We start from the raw sequence: 11,810 nt of genomic DNA, 5'->3' as shown, positions 1-11,810 counted from the left end.
GGAACAGAGCTGGGGGGAGGCCCTGAGCCTAACGCTGGGTGGGTGTCTTCCCCGTCCTATTTGCGTAAATTGAGGGACGCTAGGCTGGTGGAAACCCTGGCTGTCTCAAGCTTGCAGAAGGGCCCAGATGAGCTCCCTGTGGTAAGGGGAGGTAAGGTAAAGGAGAACTTTTTGAAATACAGAAACCTTGGAAACAGTCCAGGACATTAAGACATTGTGGATGTGAAGGCAGGAGGAGGGTCGTATTGTTGCAAAGAGTGCATGTGTGTTTGAGGAGGCTGAAGAAGGGTTTCTGCAGATGGGGAGCAGCTTAGCTCCCCAACAGCACGAAGCCCTTCTACAGTCCCCTATCTGTACCCCACAGCTAGCACACACCCCACCACTGGGGCCCAAGAGGTGAGTGTCTTAGGGACACTGAGCTATGAGACTGATCTTACCCTTTCCCCAACATGCCCATCCTCAAGTTTGAATATGTCTTTCCCTCTCTTACTGCCTCCCAGGACTCCCCAGCCAGAGAGGAACTGGAACTGAACAATCAAGCTTTATTTTTTAAAAAATGAACATTGTAGCATGTCTTAGCAGCCAGCCTGAGATTGGGTTGTCTCAGAACTCACTCAAAACTGCTGGGTTCCCTTTGTCCTTCCTCAGTTTCAAAGCGAGACCAGCCCACAGTGCCCCAGGAATGAGCCCCAAGAGCTTGGTCAAGAGAGGGGACTGACTGAGGAGGTAGGGGCCAGAGCAGAGGATTGGCAGCCTCACCCCTCCTTCCAAGGAAGGGGCAGAAAGGGACGGCTGGAGCCCCTCACCTCACGAAGCTATCACGGCTCTAAGAAGGTGTGAGGGGCAGGGCTGGCCTGTCCAGACCAGATCCTTGCTCTGGCCAACAGGGAAGCAAGGCCCGGCCAGGTTCAGCTGTTCTGTCAAAGCAGCAGATCCCTTCTCTCCATCTAGCTCCTGGGAGGGGTACCCCCCAATTCCCGGGAGTCAGCAGCCTTTACCTGACGGTGCCCAAGCACTGTGGTCGCAGGTCTAGGAGCACAGGCATCGGGGGGTGGGGGAGGGCAGAGGTATCCCTGCACCCTCCAGGCGGAGAGGTCCCTGAGTAGCTGGCCTCCTGGCCCACGGCCGGGGTGGCCCTATCACGGGTTCTGGAAGTCCAGGACATGGAGGTTGTAGGACAGCGCCGCATAGAGGTGCTTGGTGGTGAAGCGCAGGCAGTACACGGGGCTGCTGAGTGGCGTGGAGGTCAGCGGGAAGGCCTGCAACAGAGGGAGGGAGGGACGGCCGTGGCAGGAGCAGCCCGAGGGGAAGCGGGAGGGAGCCCTAACCTGTCCGGTCCAGCGCAGGGGGCCAGGCGGCATGCCGACTCCCCCGCTTCTCCAGGCAGCCACCCCCCCCACCCCCAGTACAGCCACTAGTAAGGAGTCCTGGCATCTCAGAGCGGGAGGTGTGCGGCGCACTTACGTGGAGGCAGGCCCTCTGGCGCCGGTCCCACAGCCGCACGACCCCGTAGTAGGAGGACCCAGTAGCCAGCAGGTGGTTGCCATCGGTCTGCAGGCAGTACAGGGTGCTGTCGTGGGGCTCCTCCCACTCCATGACACATTTCCTGTGCGGGAAGAGGCCGTCAGAGGGAGGGTCAGGGGTGCCTGCCGCCCCAGCTTCCACGGGGACCTTAGAAATCCATTCTGGCCCAGAGGCAGAAGCTGAATCACCCTCTCTTTAAAAACCAGACTTAGCGGGACCAAGTCTCCTCTGTAAAGCTCTCTTTCTAGCCAGCGCCCGAACCACAGCGCCCTCGCTTGTGCTTCCCACGGCTGGCTACATGTCACACGACTTGGGTGGCAGGGCAGAAAGGCGGGCAGAATGCTGATGGACGGGCCGCTGACTCCCCGGGCTCTCCATCAGCACCCAGTGGCTATGGTCTCCATGCCAGGGGACCAGGGCTGCCAAGCGAGGAACTGAACAGCGCTATCTGACCTTGCTGGCTGCCGCTCCTCACCTCCACCTGCAGGGCCTGTGCCTTATGGGGGCGCCCCAGGAGGGCCAGAGGGAGGTCCGGGACTGCCGCCCACCTCCCGCCTAGCACACTCACCGGACACTGGCTCGGAGGTCCCAGTAGCGAACGTAGGTGTCATAGCCACAGGACAAGAGCGTGGAAGGGGACTCATACATGACATCCAACACCCCAGCCCCTGGGGGGAAGTCGCTGCCCAGGTGCATCATTAGCTGCCCACTGGGGAGAGAACAGAGGGGCAGAGGAGGAGAGACTGTCCCACCTCGGCCTCCACACCGGCTGGTAACCTAATGGCCTCAGTCCCTGGGGAGATGCTGCTCTCCCTCCTGAGCTAAAATCAGGCTCCTTTCAGATGGGGCCAAGGGAAATGGCCCAGGATGCCCACCCTGTCACCCCAGTCCCAGTGCCTGCCCCTCCCCCAGCTGCAGGCCTGCACCACACCTGCTCGCTGCCCAGCGGCGGTTCTCAGGGTGGAAGAATGGGCCCTGCGGCCGGGCCGGCCCCCTCCCGCGCGCGCGCACACTTGGTTACTTTCTACTTCTTGATCCTGCAGGTCATGCAGCTCTGAGCTGCCTGAGTCCAATGCCTTAATTCCTGCCTGTAATCTGGGGCTCAAACCTCATTGGGGATAAAGACCACACAAAGGGAGAAGGGGAGTCCCAGGAGATGTTAAAACAAGTAAACACCTTTGTGTCTGGGGAGAGAAATCGCTGAGAAAGCAGCTTAGCTGGCCGGTCCCTGGTGTTCCTGGCCCGGCTGGCCCCCAGCCCGGGGCGAGCACGCCTGTGTGATCACAGCCCCCAGCCTGCTGGGCTGCAGTGCGCTCCCCACCCCTCGCCCCTCCCGGTGGCCGAGAGCAGATTACTGAGAAGAACAATTTCTTTGTGACTGTGTAAGTCCCTCCGTGACCGCGGCAGTGGGCAGACCCCTCGCCCTGATGCCAGACCCCTAGCAACCACGTAGGGGGGCCTTCCGGCCCTAGCAACTACCCCTCAACATCAAGTGCACCCGCTAATCCCCGTGGCTAGGGAACGGGGAGAAGCAGGGAGTTTCTGCAGGATGGGGGGGTGGTGAAGGGGAAAAGGGACACCCTCCAGGCCTGATCCCAAACTTGCACCCAAGAGCCGCTGGGCCCTCCTCCCTGGCAGGAGGGGAGAAGGAAGGCCACGCACGCTTCCCAGGTCAGAGGCCCCGGCGGCAGGAAGGAGCACTCCTGGCTCTCACAAGCAGTGCTCACCACCAGTGTGAGAGCAGACTTCAGCCCCAGGCCTTCCCGCTCTCACCCTTAAGCTCCCTTCTCCCCAGTGGAGCCACCATCTTTCCTAGAAGCTGAAGGAACAGAGGCGGTAGCTCAGGGTTCCCTTCTACCTTTCCGCTTTGGCCCTGGGCAATGAGGAGACCCCCCCAGCAGGACGGCGCTGCAGTCGGTGGGAGGGCAGGCCCTTAGAGCCCCTGCCCCCAGCCCCCTTGGGCGGTGTTCCTCTTTCTGGGGTAGGAGGTAAGCCTTTGTGCTGGGGGACCCTGAGAGGGATCAGGCTGAAGGCCAGACCCTAGAGATCACGGACCTTGGCTCCCAGGCAGGGCCCGTCTTCGTAGAAGGGCCACCAGCTATGACTGCCCCACCCCGGGGCAGCCCGGAGTCCCTGAAGGAGTCCATCCCCCACCCCCACCTCTCTTTCACAGGTGCTCCTGGACATTTGTGCACACCCAGGTAGGGGGCTGTTTGGCTCCACAGTTCTCCCTCCTTCCAGATTTGGGGGCCCTGCCCCTTCCATTAGTGAGGCCTTCAGGAATGACGGAGGAGCTCTCCCCTTTAATCTGCAGAAGTAATTTCATGTTTGTTTGAAATAGAAGATGAAAGGCGGTGGGGGTGGGGGCGTGAAGCCCAGCATGGCTCTACCTGCCTCCCCCCATCCCGGGATTCAGAGGGACAGAGAGCTGGGCACCCGTGCGCCGGACAGGCAGCAGAGTCGGGGCCGCAGCATCAGGGCAACACCCAGACCAAGTCACCTTGGGCCCCTGTCCCAGCATCCAAGCCACCCCTAGAAACGGTCATGCCAGCATCTACGATAAGAACCAGAACCCTGCCTGCCGAGGGAACCCCGAGGGCTAGGGTAAGCACCGGCCGGGAGGCCGCGGCTAGTCGCGCAGCCACGTCCGCCGGCCCAGCTGGGCCCGAGACAGACAGTTGCTGCAGCCTGGCGCTCGGAGTCCCTGAAATGGCCACACACACTTCAAATGGGCCAATAAAAAGATACAATTTCTTTGGCCTCTGGGCCTGAAGCCCTCCACACTGCTGTGCGGTGCCCGGGAGGTGAAGTCCAGAGCCTCCGCGGACACAGCCGGCTCTGGGAAGGGGCCCGTCCCTCCAAGCAGCAGCCCCGCGCGGCCCTGGGAGCCCTGCTGGGGCTTTGATTTGGGAAAACAAACAGAAATGGCACCGTGGGCCCTCAGCAGCCCCCACCCCAAGACCAATTTAACTAGAAAACTCTAGCTCGACAGCTCTGGGGAAGGGAGCAAGATTGGCCCGACAATAGCTCCAAACTTTGGGGAAAATGGGGACAAAACAAGCTGTCTGTCTCCTCAGCCCCTCCTCTCGGGCTCCTTTTCTTCCTGCAAGTGTGTTCTTGTAAAAACGATTAGATTGCAATTTGTATAACATGGTGACCCCCAAATTCAGACATTTCACCCCTTTTCTCCAGAAAGAATGTCAAGAATGCTTCTCGGCCTCTCACTGTGGGGGGTGCAGGGCCTTGGCTGTCGCACAACTTGTGTGGGAACAGGACTGCCCCTCAGAGTCCCGGGCCACGACGGGAGCGAGGGCCGGCTCCGTCCCTGCGGAGGGCCAGACAAAAAGGCCATTCCCTCACAGCCGCTGCACACAAAGCCCGGGCCTCCAGGAGCCGCTGAGGGCCGGGGGGTCCTCCACACCCCAGCCTCTCCAGCCTCTCCCGAGCCTGACTCCAGCAATTCTCTTTGCACCCAGGGAAAGATAAAGACCGAGGGGCCGCCCCTGTGAGCCTGACGAGCAGGCCGCGGAGGGCAGCGTTCTCTGCGATGCCCCAGAGGACCTGGGCGGGAAAAACAAGCAGAGGGTGGCCTCATCCCTGGGACCTTAAGGGGACAACCAGGTGAGGGAACCGGGGCTCCCACCCCGCTACACAGCAATTCCATCTCAAGGGAAGAGGGAGCCTCGGAAGGAGTTTCCTGACAGAAGGAAATCTAGTAAGACACGGACCCCTCTATCGCCATCTTTAGGGGACATCTAAGGACAGCTAACCGGTAGTGGCCCTGAAGACCCAGATGTCCCAGTTCGGAGAGCCCCTCCCTCTCCTGGTCTGGGCCTGCTGAGCCAGAAGCTGAGCCAGAAGCCGGTGCCCACCCTCCCCCGAGTCCGCTCATCCCAGCCTCCCTGCCTCCCTGCCCTGCCTGCCTGTGCTCCCAACACAACCCACAGCCCGCAGAAAGTCCTCCAGGGCCCAAGGGCCCCGAGCTGGCAGAAGCCAGATCCCCGACCCACCTCCCGGCCTGCATCTAAAAATGCCCGTGGCCGCCACACCCCTTCACAGCCACTGTTAACACATGGGGCTCCCGAGGATGTTTCCTGGAGATCCTAGAGGTTCTCGTTCCTCCGCCCGGCATGGATGTGTGACCCGAGGACGCAATAGGGGCTTTTAGGACAGGGCAAGGAGGAAGAGTGACACACAGTTCACCTTCCCGCAGCTCAGCTCCCAGGGACAGAGGATGCGAGGGTATAAGCTGGGCCAGACATGGTCACTCAGGAGAGGAGGCTTTTCCTCCTTCCCACCCCCACTCTCCTCTCTCTTCCTTTCTTTGAGCAACAATCACTTAATGAGCACCTTCTGTATACAAGGCATTGTGCTTTACCAGGAACTGCAGGGAGAAGTCAAGGATGGCTGAGGGAGTTCTCCCTGTCCTCTAGGAGTTTTCAGTCCAGGGAGGGAGTCAGTCGTATACCCAACTAACAATACAAGGGGTGACCGGAGGGGTCCCAGAAGAGAAAGGGAAGTTTTACTGTCAGAGGACAGATAAAAGAACATTTTGGCCTGTGGGCATGGAGTGGTTCTCTAGGGAGTGACAGAAGCGGGATAGGCAATGACAGGAGTGGGAGGGGGGGATATGGCCCAGGTGAAGGACCCGCCCCAGCAGGGGGGCCAGAGTCAAGGCACTGGCACTGGCGCCCTGTTTGCACCTGGCAGACCCTCCCGTCCGGCCAATCCTTTCGGACCATGACCGCCCCTGGGTGTGCACTGCTCAGCGGACATGAACTCTGGCATGGGCAGGGAGTCCCCAGGCTTCTCAGCAGAGAGGAGCTGGCCTTGTCCAGCCCTCTGGTGGGGAAGGCCGGAATCAAGGAGGCACGTTAGGTCCCAAATGTAACACCAGAGTGGTGGAGACAAGAAGCCCACGGAAGCCTCGCCTGCCTCGGCGCCATCAGGCGAGTGGGAAGGGCCCCACCGGGGCCCACGGCCTCACCCCCGCATGTGCGCGCGCGCGTGCATGGCCCCCGCGCCCGCCCGTGCACACGTGTTCAGACACAATGGCTCAAAGGCCAGGCAGCCGGGCAGCCCACTTTGTACTGCTAACAAGGGGCCCGTAATTACAGGAAGGGGCAGCCGGGCAGATAAAAGGATACAAAATTTCAACATCTGTTGCCATAAAGGGATAAGGAGAAGTGAAACGCAAAGTATCAGTTTGGTGTCAGCAGGCAGAGAGCCAATTTCAAAGAGTTCAGGGGGACAGAGGGGACAAGAAAGAAAAAGGAATGAGGGGGGAGAAAGAAAGAAAGAAATTACAGGGTTCCTTAAAGAGGTAAAGAAAAAAGAAAATGAAAAAAATCTGTCAGTAATACTTTCAAAGGAGAAGGCAGGTACTTTAAAGAGGGCAGTTCCCCCAATCACCCTGACCGAGGGCCAGGCTGCCCGGGGCGGAGGCAGAGCCGCGGGCAGAGACGAAGCCACACCTGGGCCGCGTGGGCACAGCCACTGCCCTCGGTGGGACCCAGCTTGTGCTCGCGACACCACGTCCTGCAGGCCGTCAGAAAGGGCTGCAGCCTGGCCCTCACCTTTCTCAAGGCCACCCCGGGGCCCACGGTGGCGGACAAGGCAGCCCTGTGAGTGCTCTAAGGGTTACCAACTCTGGTCACGGGGGCTAGGGTCAGGGAAGGCCTTGTGACGGCGGTGTTGTCTGCACCGAAGAGTGAGCAGGATTGAGAGCGGGGGGGGGGGGGGGGGGGGGGGCCAGGGGGGGGGGGGGGGCGGCCAAGCACGGGGCGGGGGCAGCTAGAGCAGAGGCTCTAGTGGGAAAACAGAGGGCACCTGTGGGGAAGTGTGAGACACCTATCTGCCCCAACTCCGGGGAGAAAGAGGAGACTCGGGGGCTTTAGGGTAGACAAGGAAGAGTGATGGGGGACAGGGATGACCTTGGCTGGAAAGGGAGAGAAGGGGATGTGTGCAGAGGCCACACACACTCACACGCCTGGGACTGGAATAGTCAAGGCCTTAGGAGTAGCCAGGTCACCTCAGCCCACACCTCTCCCCATCCCAGTCCCCAGGCTGGCTAGGGCTGCGGCTATCCCCACTAGGATCGCTGTAGGTCGGCACTCACAGGCCTCCATCCTGTAGCTCACTCGCGCCAATGCTAGATCCAGCTCAAATGCCCTTGGCTGAAATGCAGAACCCACGGGGACAGCAAGCCCGGGAGGAGGGCTGTATATGGTGTCAGGCCAGTCCAACCTTCCAGGCCTTTCGGCAGCTGGGGGTATATGCCACACAGCACCCTCCTTGGGACCTAGCCGAGGCTCCTGCTCAAATGCACACAGAGCGCATAAGATGGGCCTGGATCCCTTCAGACCCCAGGCTCAGGAACGGGACGGCTTTGGCCCAGCTTCTTGGGGTCTGATGGGACCATGGGGCCTAGCAAGGGATGCTTTAGTGGCTGGCTGTTGGCACTGTGTGTCAAGATAGAGCCCTTGGGGGCTTGCAACCGGGCCTGAAGGCCAGCTCCCCTTGTAGGCAGGAACACCCTGGCACTTCCAAGTCAGGTCAAGGACTCCATCTTTCTTTCTGCCTGGTTTGGACAGGTTAGAAAAGGAAGAAGGGGAAAAGAGCGAGCCAAGCTCTTGCCATCCAAGCAATGGCCATATGCCCACAGTTGCTCTCTGACCTGTGTACCCCAGCCAGCACCTCCCCCACCCCAGCTCGTAGGGACAACAGAGTCTCCAAGGGTCTTGATGGAACGAAGGGCCGCGGGAGCCATGGTGCCTTTGAAAGGGTCCCCGGGCACTGTAAGAAGTAGCCTAAGCGACCGGACAGCAAGGCCCCGAGACATAGCAGGGAGAAGACGGGTCCAGCAGGGTCCCTACGCTCCCCCCAGGTGTGTCCCAGCCCCCGCCATCATCCTGAGGGCGGCCCCAGAGCGGTGATGCTCCGGGCAAAGCTGCCCCTCCAGCACTCCTTCCCCCCAAGTCCCAGCACACACATAAAAGCGAAAATCCCGGCGCTCCTCAGGTTTCAGCAGTGACAGGTTAAAAGCAAGGAATCCACCCAGCCCCGCACAGCGCCCGCCACCAGGTCCTGCCGGCGGTGCCGCTCCACCTTCCAGATTGGCCTGTCAGTCAGGCTTTGGCATTATTGAAAGATCAAACTCTGTCCTGCCTGTTCATTACCTTAATCCTATTTTCTACATGGCTTTATTATCTGCTTGGGCTTCTCTGGGAAAGACAGCTACAAGACAGTCACCCTGTCCATCCACTTCCTCCCACCAAAAGCCGATGCATCCAGCAGGCCATCCTTCCTTCAAGCTCCACACCCCTTGGTCCTCCAAGCTTCCCTGGGAACTGGACGGATGTTTCAGTGAGGCCTGGCTCCTCACGGTGGTGAAGAGGGGGTCTGAGGGCCAGAGAGAAGACAAGGCCACGTGTGGCCTGGGGTGGCGCTGCCATTGGCCACCCAAAGTGAGCAGGGACAGTTTCTCATTTGGGGTCTTCCTGGGTTCTGGACAGACCCAGGGTTTAGGAGGAATTAGGGATTTCATAAGTGAGTGCTATTCAAGGAGCTGGTGTCTTACAACTACATCCTGACCCCAAATCTGTGCTCAGGAGTAACCAACCCCCCCCCCCGCCACCAAGAAAACCACAGGCAGAAGAGGCCCTCCAAAATGACTTGACCTTGGAGATGAGAGTCGGCCATGGTGGTGCACCTCCCTTCCCAGCCCCGCCCCCGGCTCATTCGCCATCCTGAGCACAGGCCAAAGAGGATGCCAGGCCCCAGGGCCAGTCACATGCCTGAGAATGACCTTCAGCAGCAACTCCCATCCTGTGGCCCGCAGCCTCGGGTACTGTCAGGAGCCTTCTCTGGGCCATGAGGTCAGCAGGACCACTTGGCCTTCACTGGTCACAAGGCCACAGGTATTTGGAGAATTAAAAAGCTGAGCCTCTGCAAACTCTAAGGTCCTCATGAGGAAGGCAGCCACGGGTGAGGAAGCAGAGAGTGGACATGGGTACCATATGGGCACGTTTTCAAAATAACGTCTTTTAATTCTGTTAAGCAGAGAGAATTAAATCTCATTTACAAATGTGGAAGCCGAGGCCCAGAGAGACCCCCTTATCACAGAGCTGATCCACAGTAGAGTCAGTTCTAGAACCCAAGGCTGCCTGACCAGCAGCCTATGCTCCCTCTGTAGCTGCTCACAGCCTCCCCAGCACATAGCAGAGGACGGGTTCCTTCTGCCTGCGGCCCACTCAGAAGTCAGAAGTTGCCAGTGGCAGGAGTCTGGAAGGGGAGGCCATGAGAACAACTCTCTCAGGCTGCAGGCACCCCAACATCCCAGAGCCTATAGAACAAAGGAAGCCTTGGAAGTCTCAGCTGTGTTGGCAACAGTACGATGAGACCATCAGCTACAGTGACAAAGATGGAAGATCTAGGGGCGCCTGGGTGACTCAGCTGGTTAAGCAACTGCCTTCAGCTCAGGTCATGATCCTAGAGTCCCAGGATCTAGTCCCACATGGGGCTCCCTGCTCAGCAGGGAGTCTGCTTCTCCCTCTGACTTCTCCCCTCTCATGCTCTCTCCTCTCATTCTATCTCCCAAATAAATAGATAAAATCTTAAAAAAAAAAAAAAAAGATGGACGATCTAGAATGCAGAAGATGACAGCACCTGCCACTCATCGGCTCACACCCGGAGTGCTCTCCACTCAGCTGTGGACATCCCGTTTCAAGAGGGATGCAACCAGATAAACTGGAGAAGCTTTCAGCTGAGAATGGTCCTCAAACAAGTATGAAACCAAGGTCGCAGGTCACCCACCCAGCTACCGCTCACTTTCTTCCTCGCTGACCCAAATCGGAATCTGTGCCCACTCACCTCCCCCACTGCCAGGATGCGCGTGGGGGGTGGGGAAGCCAAGCTCCTCCCCAGGCCCAGAAGGTCAGTCTGGACTGCTCATTCCATTTCCCTGGCCACGGTTTGGTTTGGGGCGAGTAGTGGAACACACTTTTGGCTCACTAAATATGAGAAGTCTGCTTGGGGCTCCTCTAAAAGGTGTCCCCATCTTAAAAAGAGACCCCAGGCAGGGACATGTCCTCTTCCTTCCTTCCTTCTCTTTGGGTACTGCCTTATGGGTTCGTAGGGCTTTTGTGAACAAGCCTGAGGGTAAAGGCAAAACCCACTTTGAGGTAGCAAAGCAGAAAGCTGAGAAGACGGGCTCTCGACTTTCATGGAGCTGCCGAACCCATCAATCCTGGAACCAGCGAACCACCCAACTCCTCCACAGACTCCTTGTCAGTCAAGATAATAATCCCTCTATTGTTTGAGCCACTTTGAACTAGGTCCTCATTACTCAGAGCCCAAAGCACCCTCACTGATGTTCACGAGCAACAACTGAAGGTCCTCAGACTTCTGGCCTGATAAGGAGAAGACGCCACAGGAGCAGGACCAGAGTTTTCTGATATTTAAAGGCCTGTCTTCAGAGGCACGATTCAACTTGCTGCTTACTCAGGATCACAGCTCCTGGAAGCAGATCAAGCCCTGATGAAGGACAGGCACGGGAACTCTCGGAGCGATCCAAAGACGTAATGTGCTATCTGGGGAAGGTGGGAGTTCCCTATCCCTGTGGTTGGATGACCCCCAAGAGAATGTTGTGGAGAAAACTGTATCTAATGAAAACATCTCATATGTTTAAGAAAAAAGTCTTTCGGAGGGTGCCTGGGGGACTCGGTTGGTTGAGCATCTGCCTTTGTCTCAAGTCATGATCTCAGGGTCTGGGGTTCGAGTCCTGCATCTGGCTCCCTGCTCAGCAGGGAACCTGCTTCTATCTCTGTACCCCACCCTTCCTTGTGTGCCCTCTCTCTCTCTCAAGTAAAATCTTTTGGAAAGAGTGACGATACAACAGATTTTTAGGAAAACGAAAGATTTGACTAGTACTTTCCTGGAGACGGAGAGAAAAGGAGACGAGCTAGAGCAGCGAAGGCACAAGACAGGTGGGCAGAGCGCGCCCTCACCACTACTGTCAATCACGGCATTGCAAACCACAACAAGGGGCCTGTGGCTAGGGGGAGATTTCTCACACTTCACCCCAAGAGCACAAAAAGAAACAGTCATTAATTTGGATGTCATCAAAATTTAAAACTTGGGTCTTTTATCCTGTCAAGAGGATAAAAAGTTGGGTTGCTTGGGTGACTCAGTCAGTTAAACATCTGCCATTGGGTCAGGTCATGATCCCAAGGTCCTGGGATCGAGCCCCACATTGGGCTCCCTGCTCAGCAGGAGCCTGCTTCTCC

General features: G+C 58.3%; 1 protein-coding gene across 6 annotated transcripts in view; it reads right to left on the bottom strand.

The window, feature by feature from the left end:
- Positions 1–524: 524 nt before the first annotated feature.
- Positions 525–11,810, bottom strand: part of FBXW4 (F-box and WD repeat domain containing 4) — an 80,659-nt gene continuing 69,373 nt past the window's right edge. For 5 of the 6 annotated variants that reach the window (XM_032881864.1, XM_032881855.1, XM_032881897.1 and 2 more), the window contains 3 exons: positions 2,093–2,233; positions 1,465–1,606; positions 525–1,259 (listed from right to left, as the gene is read on the bottom strand). In XM_032881864.1, the coding sequence (XP_032737755.1) occupies positions 1,140–1,259; positions 1,465–1,606; positions 2,093–2,233 (403 nt within the window). In that variant the 3' untranslated portion in view covers positions 525–1,139. Of the gene's footprint in view, positions 1,260–1,464; positions 1,607–2,092; positions 2,234–8,702; positions 8,926–11,810 lie in introns of those variants that run through there. The other variant, XR_004385498.1, reaches the window with a different exon arrangement.

The sequence above is a fragment of the Lontra canadensis genome, unplaced genomic scaffold (assembly GCF_010015895.1).
Source record: "Lontra canadensis isolate GAN:19392208 unplaced genomic scaffold, GSC_riverotter_1.0 scaffold3, whole genome shotgun sequence".
Taxonomy (NCBI): domain Eukaryota; kingdom Metazoa; phylum Chordata; class Mammalia; order Carnivora; family Mustelidae; genus Lontra; species Lontra canadensis.
This window is presented reverse-complemented; position numbering and strand designations above follow the sequence as displayed.